The following is a 23,235-nucleotide window of genomic DNA, read 5'->3' on the forward strand; positions in this document are numbered from 1 at the left end:
TTTACTAACTCTATGGTGTGCTTGTGTGATTGAATGACACACCGTGATACTGTTTACCATAAGCTATCAATATCTTCCTGTTTTGTTAGTCCTTGCTCAGTTACATGGGGAAGGTGACCAGAGTGGACAAAAATGGTAGTTTGCTTAATCTGTTTACCGTAAGCCATTTCCAATAAAAATGAAAAATCTGGGGAGTACTATACATTATAATGAAAAGCTTAGATCTTAGATTATTAAAATTTGACTATATGTGAATATATTTCCCAGTCATTTCACAGAGCTATTATTTCTGTACAAATATTTTTACAACCCGCTCTCGGATTTGCTTTGTCCTGACTCCATAGATGACTGGGTTAAGGGCAGGTGGGACAACCACATATAAATTAGCCAAAAGAATGTGGATGTAGTGGGGAATATTACGGCCAAAGCGGTGTGTCATAAAAGAAAAAAATGCCGGTGTATAAAAGCACAACATGACACAGACGTGAGACCCACAGGTATTGAGAGCCTTCAGCCGGGCATCCTGACAGGGGAGGTGGAAAACAGCCTGAAGGATCAGTACATAGGAGGAGGCAATCAGAATCACGTCTACAATAATATTAGAAATCACCATGAGCCCATAGATAACATTGATCTTGATGGGTGCACAGGCCAATCGGGCAAGACCCATGTGCTCACAGTATGTATGGGGAACAATGTGGTGCCCACAGAAGGGCAGCCTCAGAATGAGAAACACAAATGGAGTCACAAGAAGTGAATTTCTGCCCACAACAACAGAGGCCAAAATGCCGATGGTTTTACTGGTGAGGATGCTGGTGTACTGGAGGGGGTTGCAGATGGCAACATAGCGGTCATAAGCCATGGCCACCAGTAGAACAGTCTCCATTCCTGTGAACATGTGGATAAAGAACATCTGAGCAAGGCAGCCTCCAAAGCTGATCTCTTGGAGGTTGAACCAGAAGATGCCCAGCATTTTGGGGATGGTGGAGGTGGACAGACCCAGGTCAATCATGGACAACATGGCCAGAAAGTAGAACATGGGCTGGTGGAGACTGTGTTCAGTCTTGATCACATAGAGAACAGTGATGTTCCCCACAAGGGCAATCAGATATACAACACAGAATGGGAAAGCAATCCAGATATGTACAGTCTCCAGCCCTGGTATTCCTAGCAGGAGAAAGAAGGGAGGATGGAACTGGGTGTCATTGATAGAAGGCATTCTCCTAGAGGTGTCATTGAATTCTTGTCAGAAAGTAGAATCACACTGTTTTTCTTATCAATAAGTCCTGGAAAGAGGAAAAGACTTTTAGTCAGTACACTGGAGGTTATGGTAAAAGCAGTTAATTTAGAAACATTAGATATTCTCCTGTTTCCTGAGAGTAGTCAACAACTCTCTCAATAGAAGTTATTGTTCTGAGATTCATCAGTTCAGTTCAGTCCCTCAGTCATGTCTGACTCTTTGTGACCCCATGGACTAAAGCGTGCCAGGCTTCAGTGTCCATTATCAACCCCCAGAGCTTACTCAAACTCAAGTCCATTGAGTCAGTGATGCCATCCAACCATCTCATCCTCTGTTGTCCCCTTCTCCTGCCTTCAATCTTTCCCAGCATCAGGATCTTTTTAAATGAGTCAGTTCTTAGCATCAGGTGGCCAAAGTATTGGAGTTTCAGCTTCAGCATCAGTCCTTCCAATGAATATTCAGGACTGATCTCCTTTATGATAGACTGGTTGGATCTCCTTGCTGTCCAACAGGCTCTCAGTCTTCTCCAACACCACAGTTCAAAAGCATCAATTCTTCAGCACTCAGCTTTACAGGCACTATTATTTATGGTTTTTATTTTTTCTTATATATGAGAATTTTGAAGGAACTGGCAATATTTCAAAGAAGAGTGTATACTATCTTTTATGGTATTCTCTTCCTTTTCTTTTCCAAGAAGTTTTTTGGTTACTTTTGAGAAATTATTATACCTAGTGTTTTTCAAAGTGTGGTCTGGTGTTAAAGAATCCTAGGTCTAAATGAAAACTGCTAACTTATACCGCTGTTTGTGCTTGCTATTATATAAATATAGGAATTTCCCTCATGGATCTGTTGCAGCCACATTATGGGAAGCAGGGCTTCCCTTGTAGCTCAGTTGGTAAAAAATCTGCCTGTAGTGCAGGAAACCCGGCTTCAATCCCTGGGTCAGGAAGATCCCCTGGAGAAGAAAATGGGAACCCACTCCAGTATTCTTGCCTGGAGAATCCCACAGACAGAGGAGCCTGGCGGGCTACAGTCCATGGTGTTATAAAAGTCAGACATGACTTAGCAACTAAAGCACCACCAGTCAGATGGTCTCTCTTAGAATTTTCTTCTTTCTCCTTCTACTAGAAAGCCACTGCTATTTTTGATGCTTGCTGATCTTATGGAATTAACAAGCATCAAAAATCTAATCTAAGCTGCTAATCTTACTTTGGCCACCTGATGCGAAGAGCCAGCTCATTGGAAAAAACCCTGATGCTGGGAAAGGTTGAGAGCAGGAGAAGGAGGTGACAGAGAATGAAGTGGTTGGATGGCATCACTGACACAGTGGACATGAGTTTGAACAAACTCTGGGAGATACTGAAGGACAGGGAAGCCTGGCGTACTGTAGTTAGTGAGGTTGCAGACCAGAGTCAGACATGACTGAACAGCTGAACAACAGCAAAAATTTTATGGAAAGGTTTGGTTTCTGATCTGACACCTCCAGATTCCTGTTTATTCTGTGATCCCTTGATGTTCTTACAGTAAGTACAGTAATTTGTCTTTTGCTTATCAGCTAAATCATGTTCATATGCCTTACATGCCTTAACTTATCACAAATTAACATGCAAAATTGCACTCATGTCCTGAAATTATGCCTAGCTTCAGGTTTATATAGATAAAATGCCTAGCAAATTTAAGTGACACTAAAATTAAAGCATTGTGAATGAATCTTTCCTGATGCTTAAAAGTAATAAAGTTATATATATATATATATATATTATATATATTTATTTATTTAAGTTTTGGCATTTCTAGGATATTATACAACTCTGCAGCATCTAACATGACATGATTTTATTTATAAATTTTTCTATTCCCTACCAACATAAATGCTGCTACTGGAAGTAACAAACCAGGAGTATTTACTTTAATATCTCTAACATTGACATGTGAGGATATGGCTCCCAGTTTTTCAGAATGTAGCTGTTGAATGGAATTAGGATTTGTGTATGTGTGTGTTTATATGTATGTATGGGTAAGAGAGAGAGTATGTGTGAATGTATGTGTAAGGGAGAGAGAAAGAGCAGAAATATTCTGCGTATAACTCAGTGACATATCACATTTTCTCACCTGTGGTCATCTGCTTTAATCCCATATACTATGTCATGTTTTGTTTGTGTGTGTGTGTGGCGAGGATAGAAAATGGTTACTTTGGATACCTTCTCAGCAAAGGGGAGGCTGCTCTCCCATTCTCTCCTCATTTGCCTCTTCTTTCTGTAGCATCTCATTTCTCTCTTTCATGTATCCTTACCTTTCCAATATTTCCTTCTCCAGGCCTTCCTTGGAACAGTGTGTCATAGTATAAGCCCTGGTGCTATAGATGGTGATTGGAACCCCAAGAAACCTCTGGGTTTCAGTTTGTCCTATCACATGAAGAAAACCTTTATAGTGAATGAGGGTGTCTCTAAGTCTAAGCATGTCCCAGAATCCCTAACCTTAGCCTTCAAAGTCCTCTGGGCATAAACATGGGCTCATGGGTCATTAAATCCAGCTAACTCTTTGTTCTTCCCCACTCCATCTGCAGAGACACATCACCACACCAGACTTAATTCTTTAACTCACAGGAAGGGATGTCTCTTGAGCTATTAGGAAGGGAAACATCCAGAAGGGAGAGGAATCAGCATATGGGATGATACTGACTCTGACCATTTCAAAAGGCATAAAAGTGTTAAATTTAGACCATTAAGTTTTTCAAAATGTGACTTCTTAGGGAACTACCCTTAGCAAGTCTTTTGTTTTGTTGAATATAGATATGTGAATCCTGAAGCGGTTTGACAATGCTACAAGTGAATTTCAAAAGTTAAAGAAGGAGATCTGTCAAACAGACACACTGGACTCTGTAACAGCAAATTTTGGTTTTGGGTAGTGCTCATCATACCTGTAGAAAATGGCATCAACTTTCTTCTAACCTAGTAAGACTCTCCTTCCTAAATTATAACTAATGGTAAAGGTAAAATCTTCAGAGAGGGGCTTTCTTATGTTCCAGTTCTTTGGGCAGAAGGTGAAAGAAACTCCACAATCTCCTGAGGAGACAGAATCCAGGTAGGGCTCAAATTCTAGAGTTTACTTAGAATTTCCCTTCCTGGAAGGTGATGGAGTTGACCTGAGAGTACCAGGATGCGCCATAGATCATGGTTTTCCTGAGTGCAGATAGAAAAAGACTGACAGAAAATTGAATATGCTAGATAATCAGTTTTTCTTTTTTTATCTTCTGAGTTCAGACAATTTTGTGTTATTATGACAGAAGATAATGTTATTTGTGATCCAGAAGATTCTGGTTCAATCTCATATGTCCCTGCTTTTTCACTGCTTCTCTTTTAGATTAATGAGACCTGTACTTCCAGTCTTCCCCATCACTTTCTCATGTTATCCATCCTCACCATTGTGTCAACATTTACCTTCCCAAATCAAGTCTGACTTTGTCAAATCTTCTGTTAAAATTTCTCCCTATGACTTTCATTTCTGTGGTGTGTATTATGGACTTTATTTGGTAAAGCATACTCAACATTGTTGCCAAAACTTTCAGTCAATACCTAATCACCATTTTTAACTTTAGTTCTATGTCATGAATCTTCAAAACACTATGCTGTTTTGGTGGTCAAAAGTCCTCTTTATGAAACCATTTTCCTTACCATGCCATTTATGAAGAGTCTGTATGAAGCAGATATGATCTGTATGTCTCCTGCATCAGTTTGTGATACTATTATAACATGAACAAATTATTTTATTTGATTCTGTGTTTACTCCCTTTCCCATTTTTTCTAATATTTTATTGTGATAGAAACACTTAACACAAAATTTTCTATCTTAACTATTTTTAAGTATATTTCAGTAGTACTAAATACATTCATATTGTTTCACTTTGTTAAAATAAAAACTATATCCATTAAACAATAACTGCTGATGATCTACTCCCTTCAATCCTTGGTAACTACTTTTCATTTTTTAAATAATCTTTTTTCTTCTAAGCCCCAGCATGTGGTAATTGCCATTCTACTCTCCCGTTACTATGAGTTTGACTTCTTTTAATAAAGGTGCCACATAAAACCAAGATCATGCAATGTTTGTCTATGTGACTGGTTTATTTCACTTAGCATAACTTCCTGTTTCTTTCATGTTGTAGGAATGATGGGATTTCCTTCTTTTCTAAGGCTGAATAATATTCCATTTTATATATAAACCAAACTTTAAAAGGTCTGCATTGAAGTTTTCAGTTCAGTCATTATATTCTTCAGTTCCAGTATTGCTGTTTAGTTCATTTTATAGTATTTATTTGTTAGCCTTCTTATGTTATTCATGTATTTTTTTCCTGATTGCATGTAGTTGTATATTTTCTTTTGTAGTACACTGAGCTTCTTTAAGATAATTATTCTGAATGATTTGTCAAGCAGTTCATGTATCTCCATCTCTTTAGGAACAGTCATTGGAGCTTTATTAGTTACCTTCACTGGTGTTTGTCTGATTCCTTGTGGTCTATCTAGCCTTGAGTTGGTATGCACATTTGAAGAAACAAGCATGCCTTCCAAGATTTAGATTGATTTTAGCAGGTAATGTTATTCTCCTGCTGGGATCTTGGATTGATGGGACTGTCACTGAGATCATTGTTGGATAAAAATGGAACTGGGCCTTATGGCTATTATCTGGTCTATAGTCAGGTCTGCAATTGGCAGGATAGTTACCAGGTTGCCAGGGGGTGTGGTTTCCACTGGTTCTCTGAGAGTGCTCTCATTGGGTCACTGGACTGGTCTCTATTTGGCAAGAATTGCCCCTAGTCTGTGCTAGAGTGGAATGGCTTTGGGGGTCAGGATTAGGTCTGAAGCTGCCATATCTATCACGTGGGGAACAGATAGGCTTGGTTCTTCAGGGCCCCTTGGCAGCAGTAGCTAGTGATAGAACTACATACAAGTGGGACTGGAGTTGAACTCAGAGGTGAACTGAGAGGGGACAGTATGCAGTCACACATCAGACAGTATGCAGAACCACAACATCAGGCCTGACATTGGTGTGCTGGTTTGCATTCCCATAACAGTCCTCCTTAATCATAAGCTCTACCTGGATTCCAAGCTTCCTCAAAGACATTATTTTTCTTCATGGATGGCTGCCAAATATTTGTTTCTCTGGGTGGACATAAGTTGGAGTATTCTTGGTTGAAAGTTTTTTATTTTTAGCATTTTGAATACATCCTCCCACGTCCTCTGCTGAAAAATCTGAAAGTTTTATTGGGTTTCCCTTGGGTGTTAACAAGTTGTTTTTCTCTTGCTTCTAAGATTTTCTTTATCTTTAACTTTTGACATTTTCATTGTAATTGTGTCTTGGTGTGAATCTCTTTAGGTTCATCTTATCTGTAATTCTCTATGCTTCTTGAGGGCTTCCCAGGTGGGCTCAGTAGGTAAAGAATCTGCCTGCAATGCAGGAGAAGCAAGAGACATAGGTTTGATCCCTGGTTTGGGAAGATACCCTGGGGGAAGGCATGGCAATCCACTCCAGTATTACTGCCTGGAGAATCTCATGGACAGAGGAGTCTGGTGGACTATAGTCCATAGGGTTCCTGGACCTGGATATATGTTTCCTTCCTCAGATTAGAAAAAAATCTTCAGCCATTATTTCTTCAAGTAAGTGTTTGGTCTATTTCTCCTTCTGGGACTCCTACAGCATAAACGTTATTCTGCTTAATGACATATGTTTTATTTCCCAATAATGCTATATATTTATTATTTTGTTTCTAGATTATCATTAATTTCAGCATGTTTTTGAAGGAGAGCAGAAATGAGTATTTATGCTCAAAATATAGCTTGACACAGAAATGTAGGCAGAATTTTTTTGACAAAAACTCAGTCATAAGATGTGTAAATAAATAAAGTGTTTGCCCCTCATTACTTTCAGGGGTACAGAATATTTATCAATATTTTTGGAATTTGACTTGGAATATGATTATGAAGATCTGTGGGTAAGTTATTTTTTATTGTTCTCTTCTACTGTCACATCAATATTAACTCTCCTGAGATTGAAATATAATCATTAGTAATATATTTTTCAATGTTGATTTTGTATATTAAATTAATAAGAATCACTAGGATAGAAATGTCATAGAATTAGGTGAATTGATTGCTATGATAACTTTCAAAGTCAAATTTGAGCTTGGAGAATATTCTATTGATACTTAGGTTAGTCATCCTTTAAAAGTTTTATTTTAAATTATCATTCCTTCTTTTCTATTGACATGTTTGTAAACCATGAATACATTGTTTATACCTACTTCATCCATTTTATATATTTCTCTCATATTTACTTTTTCACATTCCAAAATTTTTAAGGTCTTTTACAGTCCACTTTCTTTATTTGTGTTTTGAAGTTCATGAATAATTCTCTTTTTTTTCTTTTTGTATATTTCAACACTTGAAGTCATCTAGTTAAAAACCAATGAACAAAATAAATATTAATCCTTGCTCTCTCTTGCTACTATGTGGCTAAATTGTGCCCCATGTCTCTCTCTCGTGTCTCATACCTGACATCTTCCCTTTATTTGCATTATAACTGTCCAAATTACAGTTCTCCTTGAGTCATAAAATTATCAGAAATCCACTTTGTGCTTCACTAATTGTCTACGTCCTATCTTTCCTAAATGCTAATGTGACATAAGACTTTCTAAACTCCCACATAACCATTTTACTCACCAGTTTACAAACTTCAATTTCTAAATGAATAAACTTCAGGCCACTAAACACACCTTTTTAATCTTTTCAAAGTATGACACAATTGTTCAGTAACATTTTGCTATATTCAGTCACTCAGTCATGTCCAGCTCTTTGCAAAACCATGGACTGTAACCTGCTAAGCTCCTCTGTCCATGGAATTTTACAGATAAGAATACTGGAGTGGGTTGCCATTTCCTTCTCCAGGGGATCTTCCTGACTCAGGGATCAAACCCACGTCTCCTGCATTGGCAGGTGGATTCTTTACCACTCTGCCACCTGGGAAGTAACATATTCTTTTATTATCTCTGTTTTTAATTAAATTGCTTTATCAATTGCTAAAAAATATGTCTTATAATGATTTTCATTCATTTCAAAGCATTTTTAAACTCCAGAAGGAAGAACGTTTCTTTGTCACAAAATACATAGTGTTAAATTTACCATTTCATGAATGAAAGTGTTTAAAGGAGGTTAGGCTTATGAAGAACTTCATAGAATCAGAAACTTGAGAGCATGGAAGGGGAAGAAAACACTACAAAAATGTCAATAGAAAAGAAAGAATGATAATTTAAAATAAAACTTTTAAAGGATGATTGACCTAAGTGTTAATAGAATATTCTCCAAGCTCAAATTTGACTGAAGCTCGAAAAAATTAGTCTAATTCTTATCATTTGCTTGATTATACTTTGGTAAAAATTTTACTATTTACTTTTAGACAGTACTTTATTTTCAAAATTAAAAAAAAATTATGGGAGAATAGTTGCTTTACAATGTTGTGTTACTATCTGCTGTGCAGCAAAGTGAATCAGCTACATATTTACATATATCCCCTTTTATGGATTTCCTTTCCATCTAGGTCACAACAGAGCATTGAGTAGAGTTCTCTGTGTTATACAATAGGGTTTCATTAGTTATCTATTTTATGCGTAGTATCAATAGTGCGTATATGTCAACCCCAATCTCCCAATTTATCCTACTCCCCTCTTTTCCCTTTGTATCCATACGTTTGTTCTGTTGACTTAGAATATATTCACAACTTAAAAGTTCAGAGTTATGTTTGATTTGGCAGGAATTTTTAGGACTTCAAGCCCAGTAGGCAGTATCTCAAGTAACCTTAATAGAACTGATCCAAGGAGGCAAGCAGGGGAGGGGAGCCAGGAGATACAGAAGTTTTGAAACAAAGGTAGTCTGATCACCAAAAGATTTTGTTAATTTAAAAAATAACAGATATCTAAAGTTAAGAAATTTAGTGCTTTTCTGGTTTTCTATGTATGGGAAGGTGCAAGAGTCTAGGCTAACTGAAATCATTCTTTTGGTATGCACCTTAGTCATCTGGGACCAGTAACCTGTGTTTTCACATTCAGAATTTCTTCATGGCTCACTCTGAGGAGTGGCTGCAGTCTGATGGCTCAAAAACAGCAGGTATTCTTTTCCTTCCTGAGTTCCCTCAAGGCTCACCAGCTCATTTATAAAAACTTTGCATTTTACTTCCTACTCATCATGTGATCTCATTGAATATCCTTATGAAAGAAATCTTATTACTATCTGAAAGAGATCTAGAGCACCTTACAGTTTTAACAGAAAGCTATTTCTTCAGTGAATAAATCTCTCCTCCTTGAGATTTACTCTTGCATGGCATATTCTGTGCCTGGGTCAGCAGTGAATATCATTGTAAGTATACATTGAGACACGAACAAACACACATGCCTGCAACAATTACAACCAATATTTCTTTTCTATGTCTACATATAGTCTATATGGTACTTATTCAACTTTAAGGGGTTTCCCTGATGACTCAGTGGCTAAGAATCCACCTGCAGTGCAGCAGATGCAGGAGACAAGAGTACAGTCCCTGGATCAGAAAGATCCCCTGGAGGATGAAATGGCAACTCACTCCAGTATTCTTGCCTGGGAGATCCTTGAACAGAAGAGCCTGGTGGGCTGCAGTCTATGGGGTCTTAAAGAGCCTAAGTGACTAAATTCAAGCATACACACACACACACACACAATTTGGGTGAAACACATTGCTTTATTAATTTAATCACAAATGTCAGTCTTTGTAGATTTTATACCTTTACAAGTTGAATGAATTACCTCTAATTCATCTTTTTTTAACAAATATACTCTGTACATGCTCCTGGATTTGCTTTGTCCTGATTCCATAAATGACTGGGTTGAGGGCAGGGGGGACAACTACATAGAGATTAGCCAGAAGGATATGGATATACTGGGGGATGCTATGACCAAAACGATGAGTAAGGAAGGAAAAGAGAGCTGGGCCAAAGAAGACTAAGATAACACAGATATGAGAACTACAGGTATTTAGAGCCTTTAGGCGGGCATCTTGGGAAGGGAGATGAAAGACAGTATTCAATATCCTAGCATAGGAGATAATGATAAGAAGCACATCCAGAAACAATATAGAAATATTACCAAGACCATAGTAGACATTAGCACTAATGCTGGCACAAGCCAGTCGCGCCACTCCCATGTGCTCACAATAGGTATGAGGAATGATTCTGTGTCCACAGTAAGGCAGTCGCAGGAGGAGAAAAATGATGGGGGCAATCATGCATAAACTTCTTAGAACTACCACCATACCAATCACACCAATAACTCTATTGGTGAGGATCGTGCTGTACCTGAGGGGAATGCAAATAGCCACATAGCGATCAAAACCCATGGCAAGAAGTACAATGCTCTCCATGACTGTAAAAAAGTGGATAAAAAAGACTTGAGCAATACAGCACCCAAAGCACAGCTCCTGAAGGCTGAACCAGAAGATACCCAGCATTTTGGGTATGGTAGCAGTAGAAAGACTCAGGTCAGTCACTGACAGCATGGCCAGAAAGTAGAACATGGGTTGATGAAGGCTACGATCTGTCCAGATAACAAGCAGAATAATAATATTCCCAATGAGAGCAATCAGATACACGACACAGAAGGGAAAGCCAAGCCAGATCTGGGCAACTTCCAACCCTGGAATCCCCAGCAACAGGAACGAAGAAGGATGTGACTCAGTGACATTGGGAGAAGACATTCTTCTGCAGGTGGCATGACTTTTAAAAATTGTTGATGATTACCATTGGACAATCCACAGTTAACTGATATCTATAAAGATTAAAAATAAAAAATTCCCAAACAAAGGTTTGGTATTAGGAATAAGTTTCTCTAAATGTCTTTCATTATTTTTTTCTTTTTCAGTTCTCCATACATAATCCTAGTGACTCTTCTCACCTGTACCATAAGTATGAGAGTTGAGGTGTCAAATAGAATTTAACACCATTTTTCTCTTAAAATTATGGGTTCAGAGTAGATAAATGCACTAACTCTCCTCTTCTCCAAGAAGTGATACTATTAAGCTATAATAAAATTGATAATAATAGCAATAACCACCACAATAATAACATCTATCTTGAATTGGATACCTACTATTCTTCAGACATTATTCTTACTGTTATGTGCTTATATTATCTCATTCAGTCCTCCCCACAATTTTATGGCATAAGTTTTACTGGTCTTTGATTTATGAAAGTAAAAGGTTTTGAGATGTTGGTTAACTTATACCATTGCTTACAGAGCTAATAATCATCAGAATCAAGATTTGAAATTAGTTTGGAACTAGGTTTTGTGACATTGCAAACCTATATTTGCAAACTTGTCAGTAGAGGTAGTGAAAGGGGGTAGAAAGAAAAATAAAAGATGAGGGAGAATAAAAGGAGTTGGATCAGTCAAAAATATTTCAAAGAAGAATAAATCTGAAATATTTACACTATCAGATACGTTCCTCCCAGATGCGGTGAGTGCTTAATCTCCGGCCTTCAGGCTTAGTTTTTCTCTCGGTTTGGACTTGAGGCCTCTGTCCCAACCATGTTCCGCCAGATCATCGGTCAGGCCAAGAAGCATCCTAGCTTGATCCCCCTCTTCATATTTATTGGAGCAGCACTGTATGTCACTTGCCTGGCATTGTTCAATCCCGATGTCAGTTGGGACAGAAAGAATAACCCAGAATCCTGGAACAAACTAGGTCCTAATGATCGGTACAAGTTCTACTCTGTGAATGTAGATTACAGCAAACTGAAGAAAGAAGGTCAGACTTCTAAATGAAATATTTCACTTAAAGCTGCTTAGAATGAAGGTCTTCCAGAAGCCATCCACACAATTTTCCACCTAACCAGGAAATATTTCCCCTCTAAATGCATGGAATCATGTTGGTTATTGTGTTGGGGTTTACACTGATGAATAAATAGTCTGAAACTTAAAAAAAAAAGAAAAGAAATTTTCCATAAAGCTATGATATATCACAGTGTTACTGGCAAAGTAAAAATGTAGAAAAAGAGACAATGGAACAGAATTGAGAATCTAAAAGCAGATCCACACAATACTTGGGGTCCAGATATCTAAATTTCAGATATCCCCAAGTAGGAATTTAAGATACATCATCAAGAGGGACATGATAATCCATGAAGTTTCCTCTCAGAATGAAGTTCATTATTAAGAACTTGTCGACTTCTTTAACTGTTGAGAGAAATGTGACATCAGATCTGCAATAGCTAAACTGCAAAGTTAAGGCACAGTTCCTAAGACTTTCCTTCCTATTGACACAAACTTCAAGTATATGGGTTTTCCCAAATTATACCCAGGTTCAATAGTTTACTAGAAGGACTCATAAAACTTACTGAAAGCTATGATAATCATGGTTAGAGTTTATTCTGGAGAAAGATTAAAACCAAATAAAGGAAGAAATGCTTAGGGAAGAGGGTGAGGTTTCCAAACATGAAACATCTATTGTCCTTTCACATAAAGTCAGGATGAATTACCCTCCTGGAATTGATATGTGGCAATGTGCATTGAGCCAGAGTGCCAACCATGAAAGTTCGCTTGACCTTTTGTTTGGATTTTATATTGTGGTTTCTTTACATATACTTGATAGATTTTTTACACACATGGTTGGACACCCACTGACTGATGCCACAGGACCAAAATCTCCAATTCTGTTATATTGTTGGTCTTTATGGCATGGTCAACCCCCACACTCAGGTCTGGTTTGGCCAGCCCTCACCTTAAATAAAGACACTCCTATCAGATATGACACAGATTACTTCATGGAAGCCAAGAGCAAAGGCCAGACCTTTCTCTGGGCAAAGCCAAATTCCTTACTCACATCTGTTCGTTTAGTTCCAAAGATATTTTTTTTTTTTTTGCTATTGCTGTAGTTATGCTTTCCACTTCATACTTCATATTGGGCTATGCCATCAAAACGTTAATTCAGGTCTCCAAATAATCAAGTTTGAATTCAGTTTAATCCCTTTGAAATATAAATCAGGAGAAAAAAATCAACAACTGATCATATTGTAGGCTTTTTTGTTTTACATTTTGGTATGTAGGGAGTCACTAAGTATAAGGGGATTCAAGTTCATCATTCTAGTCTTATTTGCCTACTCAGCTTTTTTTTTCACTTTGTGTTTCACTCATTATCATGGTAGTATGTGTAGGAAAAAGAAGCAAAAGCATATAATTTTTAGTATTACTTGTCTTGTGGCATGAAATAGTCCTGAGTCTGTTCTTACTGGCCTTGTGACCTTAGGTAAATTGCACTATGTTCTGTATTTTAATTTTATTTAGAAATAAGCACAGTCATATGTACTTCATATTATTATTGAGTGGGATAAATGAGGATATATAAGCCTGAAATATTATAGGTGTCCAGCAGGTACTTTCTCTCCAACTTCTTCCCATGTTAGTCCTCCTGGTATCTCTCCCCAGACCACCGATATGTGCCATTTTATTCCTTACCCCATACTCGAAGTCTTAACTTAATTTCTGTGAATCTGAATCCCAATCTTAGACCTGCATTATTCAGATCTATTAGGGGCACTTACCAGGTTCTCTGTCTTCTGTTGAAGGGGATCGTGTAGCAACTGAAAATTCAGTTATTAACATTTTTTTTTTTTAAGATCAGAGCCTTGATACATCCCAGGAGTGGCTAACAAATGTTTTTGTGCCTGTGTGTTGAGGAGGATTTGCAATGTCATCTCTAGATGCCAGGCAGTCTGAGGCACTGGAATTAAAACGAATAGGAATTCCCTTTTGTCATTGCTGCAGCTGAAGAGAAGCTCTAGGGAAATCTTAGGGACCTTGCTGCTTGTTATTTGGTCAACTGTCAATTCTTGCTGTTTTACATAGTATTAGTGATCGATCATATTTAATCTTTTTTCCTTTCTTATTTCTTATCCTTTACTCTTTTAGGTCATAAAATGCTGAGACTAATTCTCTGGACTCTTTTGGGCATCTATATAACCAGAAATTCATTTTTTAAATAGTAGTAAAATACACATAACATAGGAATTGACCATTTTAGCCACCCCAGTTCAATTCCTGGGTCAGGAAGATTTGCTGGAGAAGGGATAGGCTACTCACTCCAGTGTTCTTCCACAAGCCCTTTCACAAGGGCTTCCCTTGTGGCTCAGCTGGTAAAGAATCTGTCTGTAATGTGGGAGACCCTGGGTTCGATCCCTGTGTTGGGAAGATCCCCTGGAGAAGGGAAAGGCTGCCCACTCCAGTATTCTGTCCTGGAGAATTCCATGGATTGTATAGTCCAGACCAGTTCAGTTCAGTTCAGTTCAGTCGCTCAGTCGTGTCCAACTCTTTGAGACCCCATGAATCGCAGCATGCCAGGCTCCCTGTACATCACCAACTCCCGGAGTCTACCCAAACCCATGTCCATCAAGTCGGTGATGCCATCCAGCCATCTCATCCTCTATCGTCCCCTTCTCCTCCTGCCAACAATCCTTCCCAGCATTAGGGTCTTTTCCCATGAGTCAACTCTTCCCATGAGGTGGCCAAAGTGTTGGAGTTTCAGCTTCAACATCAGTCCTGGTGGGCTACAGTCCATGGGGTCACAAAAAGTCAGACATGACTGAGAGACTTTCACTTCACTTCACTTCAACCATTTAAAGTATGCAATTCAGTGGCAATGGCAGAAAGTGAAGAAGAACTAAAAAGCCTCTTGATGAAAGTGAAAGAGGAGAGTGAAAAAGTTGGCTTAAAGCTCAACATTCAGAAAACTAAGATCATGGCATCCAGTCTCATTATTTCATGGCAGATAGATGTGGAAACATTGGAAACAATGGTTGACTTGATTTTTCTGGGCTCCAAAATCACTGCAGATGGTGATTGCAGCAATGAAATTAAAAGACACTTACTCCTTGGAAGGAAAGCTATGACCAGCCTAGACAGCATATTGAAAAGCAGAAACGTTACTTTGCCAACAAAGGTCCATCTAGTTAAGGCTATGGTTTTTCCAGTGGTCATGTATGAATGTGAGAGTTGGACTATAAAGAAAGCTGAACACTGAAGAATTGATGCTTTTGAACTGTGGTGCTGGAGAAGACTCTTGACAGTCCTTGGACAGCAAGGAGATCCAACCAGTTCATCCTAAAGGAACTCAGTCCTGAATATTCATGGCAAGGACTGATGCTGAAGCTGAAACTCCAATACATTGGCCACCTGATGGGAAGAACTGACTCATTTGAAAACACCCTGATGCTGGGAAAGGCTGAAGATGGGAGGAGAAAGGGACAACAAAGGATGAGATGGTTGGATGGCATCACCAACTTGATGGACATGAGTTTAAGTAATCTCCAGGAGTTGGTGATGGATAGGGAAGCCTGGTGTGCTGCAGTCCATGGGTTGCAAAGAGTTGGACACAACTGAGCAACCAAACTGAACAGAATTGGACTTTCATTCCAACATTTTTTATGATAGCCAAGATTTTGAAGCCATCTAAGTGCCTATGGATAGATGAATGGTAAAGAAGATATGGTATACGTATACAATGGAATGATACTGAGCCATAAAAAATAGAAGTCTTTTCATTTGTGACAACATGGATGTATCTAGGGTTCATTATACTAAGTAAAATAAGTCAGATAAAGAACAACAAAAACAGTATCATCTCACTTTTACGTGGAATATAAAAACAAAACCAAGCAAAATGAAAGCAGACTCATAGATAAAAATAACAATTATTTGTACTAGTTTAGTTTAGATTAAACTATTAGATTAGTTACCAGAAGGGAAAAATGTTGCAAGTGTTGAAACAGGTGGAGGGGATTAAGTACAAATCCCTGTTATAAAATAAGCCTTATGCAATATACAGCATAAATAATATGGTCAATAATATTGGAGCAACTTTGTATGGGGACAGATGTTTACTAGACTTATTGCAGCGATTATATCATAATGTTGCAAATTTTAAATCACTATGTAGTGTAGGATACCTGACATTAAGATAATATCGTATGTCAAGTGTATTTCAATAATAGTAATAACAAAGAATTCTTTGGAGCCTGTTAACTGCATCAAATCCCCTAAGATACTATTGGGACTCATCCCAGGGGATGTGGGTTTTAAGAAAAGTATAAATACCTCCCACTTGGCATAATAAATGGTATGTCACGGGATGTTTCTTAGAGACCAAGGTAAGTTATATAATGGTTAGGCTGTGAAAATACCAAGACAAATGGGGAAAGCACTTATGCCAAAATAGTATGAAGAGTTGGAGGAAAAGTGAAGGTAAAAAAGAAACAAGATGAAATGAGAATGCACACTCACAACCTCCTGAGGCTACACGTTTACCTACATGTTCTTATACCTATGATTGTGCAACATCTCATATGGAAAATGTGGAAGGAGATGCACCAATATAGCCTGCATTGATTTAGCTATTGTTTCTGATCTAATTTGCAATTGTATGTGTGTGAATAGCAAGAGGACAAGGACTAGTTTTCTCTATTTTCTAGAACTGCTTTTGAATTCATGAATTTGTTAATAAATGAATCTTGAAGCATAGCTCTGGAGAACAGATTTAATGAAAATAAGACTTAGGGCTAGGTTGATAAAGCATCTGAGAAAGGTTACAAAATTAGGCCAGGACAAGAAGAAGGTATACATGCTCCTTGTGCTCATCAGTTCCGGGAAATGGGAATGTGGATGGTTGGGGTCTGCTGGTGGTTAGTGGAATAGGGCAGAGTAAGTAGATACCATGTCAAAGAGATGGCTGCTGGAGAGCTAAATATACTCTCATGTAGAACTTTAAAGTTAGAAGGTAAATGAGGGATTGGGACCAGTCTTAATTCTGAACCCAGAGAAATTGAAATATATATGAATATATATTGAAATAACAGGCCAGTATACATTATAAAATGATTAAATGATTTGTTGATTTGTTAAGTGTTTACAGACTGGAAATGATGTTGACTTTGAGAGGAGGTGAGCATCCATTTTCAAGTCCATTTAGAAAATTCACAGAAATAAGTGGAATAATTGGTTTTCTTGGGATGTAACTGTATTTATTTTCTAAAGTTTTGCTGTGTGGTGCCCTTAAGATAGACTAAGACATCAGATGATTAAGAATTTGGTCATTAATCTACTGGATTTCTGGATAAGTTCATTGAGAGAATCTGTTATTCCTTTTTTATGTTTATTCTGTCCACTGTGCTTTCATTTTCACTTTATTCTTACTCTTCACTCCATTTAAAATAAAACACATTTTGTTCTTTGGCTGAATAACAGTTCTGTGAATCTTAGCCTAAGCTTAACCACCTCCATGGAATTCTTCTGACCCATTTCTACACCAAAGCATTCTGTGAATACTTCTAAATTGAACTAACAATACAATTTCCAAATTTCATCTTTGGAGTTTTATCTCCCTTACTGCTCAGTGGTCTCACTGAAGGTATGTGGCCAATTTTATTCAAACTTGTATTCAAATTCCCTAATCTAGGTTGGTACACAGAGGACCTGTTAAGAACTTGACGGGTTAAATTGAGAGAGTACGTCTCCACTTGGGCTTCCCAGGTGGCCCAGTGGTATAGAATCCACCTGCCAAGTCAGGAGATTCAGGAGACGTGGGTTTGATCCCTGGGTCAGGAATACCTCCTGGAGAAGGAAGTGGCAACCCACTCCAGTGTTCTTGGCTGGAAAATCCCATGGACAGAGCAGTCTGGCGGGCTACAGTCCTTGGGGTCATAAAGAATTGGACACGACCGGCACAGATGCACCTCTCCACCTACCTTATATATTCTCACTAATGAAAGACAGAAAGCTAGCTCTGAAAGTTCAACATTACAAAATTGAGAACTTCAACTGTCTTCTCCTCAGCCCTAGCAGTCCAATTTTACCTCACAGATATATTATATAACATAACATATAAAAATATATATATTTCCTGAGAGAATTTCCCAAAGTATCAAATTATCTCTCATTTTTGCTAGTCTTCATAGGCTTTAAAGGACACAACAAATCTTGACATGGGTCAAAGTCAACAGATGTGTTTACCTTCTTGTGCATTTATCTCTGATGGATGCTTCTCAACTTTGACTTCCCTCAATATTCGAATAATCCTAAATTTGAATCAAAACTTTCCATACAATTGCACACATCAAACTTTCACATTTTCTATGCAACTAGTTTTTCCAACAAAATCTTCCCCTTTTGCTTCAAATATTTGTTTATTATAACTAAGTTCAGAATTCCCATGTATTCTGGATGAGTGCTATGAAACAAAATCACTTGATAATTCTTTTCAATGTCAGTATAAGGAAGGTATCCATAAAGACATGACAGCCAGGATAGAATCCTATGAGGAAGTAAGATTTAGGGTATCTAAAATGCTCTGCCCTCTCCCCATGGTTACAAGGCAGAAATATATTTGAAAGTTGCCTAGTCCAGAATATTTAATCTCTGCTCCTTCAGCTGGGCTGTATCTGGACCGTGTCTTTACTGAATGTGTTGAGTTATGAACTCTCTAAATGATAGGCTTATTTAGATTAGAATGATCTCTCAATTCATGTTTCATCATAACTAAGAAAATACTCTGTCAAGTATTTCCCTCTCTTTGATATTATCCATTTTCCAAATTTGACGGGTACTTTTAAAAAAAAATTATGATGAGAACTTGAGTTGTTTATTTTCTAAAATAGGACATAGAAATTTCTTGCCCTCTTTCTTCTTCAACAGTTCATCTATTTATGAAGTTTTTAAATTAATTTTTATGTGGTACAATTTTTCATTCATATGTGTAAATAAAAATAAATTGTTTCTTCTGCCCTAAAAAACCAGACCATCTATTATTCACAAACACCACAAAAATACATAAACATACACACAGGATTATGCACATTATATTTTGAGGGGTTTTTAGATTCCCTAATAGGGTAATAGTTGAAATTACAAACACCAAAGAAATCACCATACATCCTAAGCAAAAAATATATGGAACACTAACACATACAGAGACTCTGGAATTTTATTCTTTCCACTTATTTCTGGCTATACTGCAGATTTTTAATTTTCACAGTGCAGAGGATGTTAGTCTGCCCTCTCTTGTTTATATCAGTTTTTTTTTTTTTTTTTAGGGAAAGCGGTAATAAAGTAAGGCAATTTATATTCCTGGTGCCACATGTTGCTCAAGAGATGCTAGCAAAAAATGAGTGGGAGTGTGTTTAACCTTATTCCTTTTTAAAAAATTTTGATATAATTGATACATAGCATTGCGTTACGTTCAAGGTATACAAAGTGTTGATTTGATACATTTGTATATCACAATATGACTACTGCCATAGCTTAAGTTATCGCTCCCCTCACATCACATAGACTTTTATTTTTCATGATGAGAACATTCAGTCTGCTGGCAATTTTGAACTATGTAATCAGTATTGCTGACAAAAATTATTTATCTTATATTTTTAACAGAAACAAAGGAAGATTAAAATGTTCTTTTGCATCTTAACAGGAGTGTGAAAAAATGGAGACATGGAGGAGGGATCACTGACTGGAAGCCAACAATTGTTTCTGATATGGACAACAGAAAAATTGTGGCAGAAACGATGTGGCAGAATAATTGTGGCAGAAAAAATGTCTATGCCTAATAACACCCAGTTCCATCCTTCTTCATTCCTTTTGTTGGGCATCCCTGGCCTAGAAGACATGCACATCTGGATTGGATTCCCCTTTTTCTTTGTTTATCTTATTGCACTCCTGGGGAACGCTGCTATCCTATTTGTGATCCAGACCGAGCATAGTCTCCACCAGCCCATGTACTACTTCCTGGCCATATTGGACTCTGTTGACCTGGGTTTGTCCACAGCCACCATTCCCAAAATGCTGGGCATCTTCTGGTTCAGCCTCAAAGATATATCCTTTGGAAGCTGCCTTTCCCAGATGTTCTTTATCCACTTCTTCACTGCCATGGAGAGCATTGTGTTGGTGGCCATGGCCTTTGACAGGTACGTCGCCATTTGTAAACCCCTTCAGTACACCATGATTCTCACCAGCAAAATCATTGGCGTCATTGCAGGCATTGCTATTCTGCGGAGCCTGTACATGGTGGCTCCACTGATATTTCTACTCCTGAGACTACCCTTCTGTGGGCACCATATCATTCCTCATACCTACTGTGAGCACATGGGCATTGCCCGTCTGGCCTGTGCTAGCATCAAAGTCAACATATTGTTTGGTCTTGGGGATATGGCTATCTTATTATTGGATGTACTTCTTATCATTCTTTCCTATATCAGGATCCTCTATGCTGTCTTCCACCTGCCTTCCTGGGAAGCCCGGTTCAAAGCTCTCAATACCTGTGGCTCTCACATTGGTGTTATCTTAACCTTTTTCACACCAGCATTTTTTTCTTTCTTAACACACCGTTTTGGCCACAACATTCCTCAGTTTATCCATATCCTCTTAGCCAATCTGTATGTGATTGTTCCACCAGCCCTCAATCCTGTAATCTATGGAATCAGGACTAAGCAAATTAGGGAAGGAGTTTTGAGGAATTTTTTTTTTTTAATGGTTAACCATCAGTAGCCTTAGAATGTTCAACAGTTCATATTTTCTCCATATGCTTATTAGAAGGGGGTTATTGTCTAAAAAGATAGAGGGCAGGGAGACTTAACAGTGATTATTGACAGTAATGACATTCCTTTGTTCATAATTCTTTTAGTTTAAGAATAATAATGAGTTTATTGATGATAATATAATCATCAGTAAGGATTGTGTCTTTTGAAAACTGTTTATAGTTAGATTGTTTGGTCAAGATAGTCCTGTGAAATAGTTACTCTATTTACAAGTTTTCAAATGAATAGTTGAAAATTCATCTGAAAATTCAGTTGTTAGTGGAAGGTAGATTGCTAAGGCAGGTAGCTTTAAAATTATAGTAGTTTCTGGATCACCAGACGAAATGTAAAAGCAATAGAACAAAATCAGTAGCAGGATTTTAGAAATAATAACAATGATATTATTTAGAATCATTGGTGTTTATTCTTCTAGAAAATTTACTTATATTAACACATATATTTCTTATGTGAGTTCTATGATGTGGTTACTTTTAAAATTTGCATTTTTATATGAGTAAATGATGGGTAATAAAATTCTCCATAACAAATTATGATCATGATATTCACTGTAGAGAAACAGGAGAAACCATGCATTAGAAATGAAATAGGGAATTCCCTGGTGGTCCAGTGGTTAGAAGTCTGTGTTTTCACTGCCAAGGGCATGGGTTTGATGCCTGGTTTGGGAGCTAAGATTCTGCAAGTCTTGGGGCAACATATAAGAAGAAGAAGAAGAGGAAGAAGAATGGTACATAAAGAATGCTGCTGCTGCTGCTGCTAAGTCACTTCAGTCGTGTCCAACTCTGTGCGACCCCATAGACAGCAGCCCACCAGGCTCCCCTCTCCCTGGGATTCTCCAGGCAAGAACACTGGAGTGGGTTGCCATTTCCTTCTCCAATGAATGAAGTGAAAAGTGAAAGTGAAGTCGCTCAGTCGTGTCCAACTCTTAGCAACCCCATGAACTGCAGCCTACCAGGCTCCTCTGTCCATGGGATTTTCCAGGCAAGAGTACCAGAGTGGGCTGCCATCACTTTCTCCCACATAAAGAATAACAGTGCATAATTATGAAAAATACATTCAGTACCATGAAATTAAAAGAGATTTACTCCTTGAAAGGAAAGTTATGACCAACCTAGACATCATATTAAAAAGCAGAGACATTACTTTGTCAACAAAGGTCTGTCTAGTCAAGGCTATGGTTTTTCCAGTAGTCATGTATGGATGTGAGAGTTGGACTATAAAGAAAGCTGAGCACCAAAGAATTGATGCTTTTAAACTGTGGTGTTGGAGAAGACTCTCAAGAGCCCCTTGGACTGCAAGGAGATCCAACCAGTCCATCCTAAAGGAGATCAGTCCTGGGTGTCCATTGGAGGGACTGATGCTGAAGCTGAAACTCCAATATTTTGGCCACCTGATGTGAAGAGCTGACTCATTTGAAAAGACCCCGATGTTGGGAAAGATTGAGGGCAGGAGGAGAAGGGGATGACAGAGGATGAGATGATTGGATGGCATCACTGACTCAATGGACATGACTTTGGGTAAACTCCAGGCATTGGTGATGGACAGGGAGGTCTGGCGCGCTGCGGTTCATGGGGTCGCAAAGAGTTGGACATGACTGAGCGACTGAACTGAACTGAAATAAATATTTATGAACTTCAACACACACTAAGTTGTATGTGGCTATTTGATGATACACAGATGGAAAGGGAGAGTCTTTTATTTTTTTTTAATTATTTTTTTTGAAAGGAAGAGTCTTATGTCCTGAGAATCCCATGGTAGGAAAGTTAGGCTATTAAGGCCAAGAACATTCTGTTATAGGATTGTATATTACTTTATTTTGGGAGGAGCCTTTTAGAAAATTTGCAATAGTATCCAATAAATATTACAAATATTGCTCCAATATATTGAAGAATACCAAGCAACACTAGAAATACATTTGGCTTTTTTCACTTTCTAGAATAATCATGCAAAAAATTATTGCTTAGTCCTTAAAGGAGGTGTCATTTGAAATTGCATTCAAGAGGGTCTTCTACAGTTATCTCTTTTACTTCAGTTACTTCAGAAATTTTTACTTCTGATTCTTCCTCAGCTTATGAGCATGGACATTTTACTGCATGACCAGAAACTGTCATGGAGAAATTTAAAAAATAGATATTGTCTTCTAAATCTTAAAGCTGATTTTAGCAAAAATGTAAACTGGACAACATAGGTATGCATATGTCATACTTGCTAAAAAAACTCCATAGAAACTACTAAATCTTTTGTATTTAGAAAATTTAATAAACCAAAAGAACATACTCAGGCAAATTAATAAACAGATATCAGATAAATTGAGTCAAGCTAGCCTATATATTCAGAACCTCCT

General features: G+C 37.8%; 4 protein-coding genes across 4 annotated transcripts; 2 read left to right on the forward strand and 2 right to left on the reverse strand.

The window, feature by feature from the left end:
* Positions 1-283: 283 nt before the first annotated feature.
* Positions 284-1,219, reverse strand: LOC122450009 (olfactory receptor 52E4). Its single transcript, XM_043482146.1, has one exon. The coding sequence runs from the start codon at positions 1,217-1,219 to the stop codon at positions 284-286; it is 936 nt and encodes a 311-aa protein (XP_043338081.1).
* Positions 1,220-10,075: 8,856 nt separating this feature from the next.
* Positions 10,076-11,014, reverse strand: LOC122450085 (olfactory receptor 52E8-like). Its single transcript, XM_043482226.1, has one exon. The coding sequence runs from the start codon at positions 11,012-11,014 to the stop codon at positions 10,076-10,078; it is 939 nt and encodes a 312-aa protein (XP_043338161.1).
* Positions 11,015-11,779: 765 nt separating this feature from the next.
* On the forward strand, positions 11,780-12,147 carry LOC122449198 (cytochrome c oxidase subunit NDUFA4-like). Its single transcript, XM_043480714.1, has one exon. It carries the CDS (start codon positions 11,845-11,847, stop codon positions 12,079-12,081), a length of 237 nt encoding a protein of 78 aa, XP_043336649.1. The 5' UTR covers positions 11,780-11,844; the 3' UTR covers positions 12,082-12,147.
* A 7,740-nt stretch (positions 12,148-19,887) lies between these two features.
* On the forward strand, positions 19,888-20,844 carry LOC122449259 (olfactory receptor 52E8). Its single transcript, XM_043480803.1, has one exon. The coding sequence runs from the start codon at positions 19,894-19,896 to the stop codon at positions 20,842-20,844; it is 951 nt and encodes a 316-aa protein (XP_043336738.1). The 5' UTR covers positions 19,888-19,893.
* The last annotated feature ends 2,391 nt before the right edge of the window (positions 20,845-23,235 follow it).

Source organism: Cervus canadensis, chromosome 11 (assembly GCF_019320065.1).
Source record: "Cervus canadensis isolate Bull #8, Minnesota chromosome 11, ASM1932006v1, whole genome shotgun sequence".
NCBI lineage: Eukaryota > Metazoa > Chordata > Mammalia > Artiodactyla > Cervidae > Cervus > Cervus canadensis.

Excerpts from the sequence above, each read along its gene's own strand:
- LOC122450009 (XM_043482146.1), bottom strand. The coding sequence starts at position 1,219 with ATGCCTTCTATCAATGACACCCAGTTCCATCCTCCCTTCTTTCTCCTG.
- LOC122450085 (XM_043482226.1), bottom strand. The coding sequence starts at position 11,014 with ATGTCTTCTCCCAATGTCACTGAGTCACATCCTTCTTCGTTCCTGTTG.
- LOC122449198 (XM_043480714.1), top strand. The coding sequence starts at position 11,845 with ATGTTCCGCCAGATCATCGGTCAGGCCAAGAAGCATCCTAGCTTGATC.
- LOC122449259 (XM_043480803.1), top strand. The coding sequence starts at position 19,894 with ATGTCTATGCCTAATAACACCCAGTTCCATCCTTCTTCATTCCTTTTG.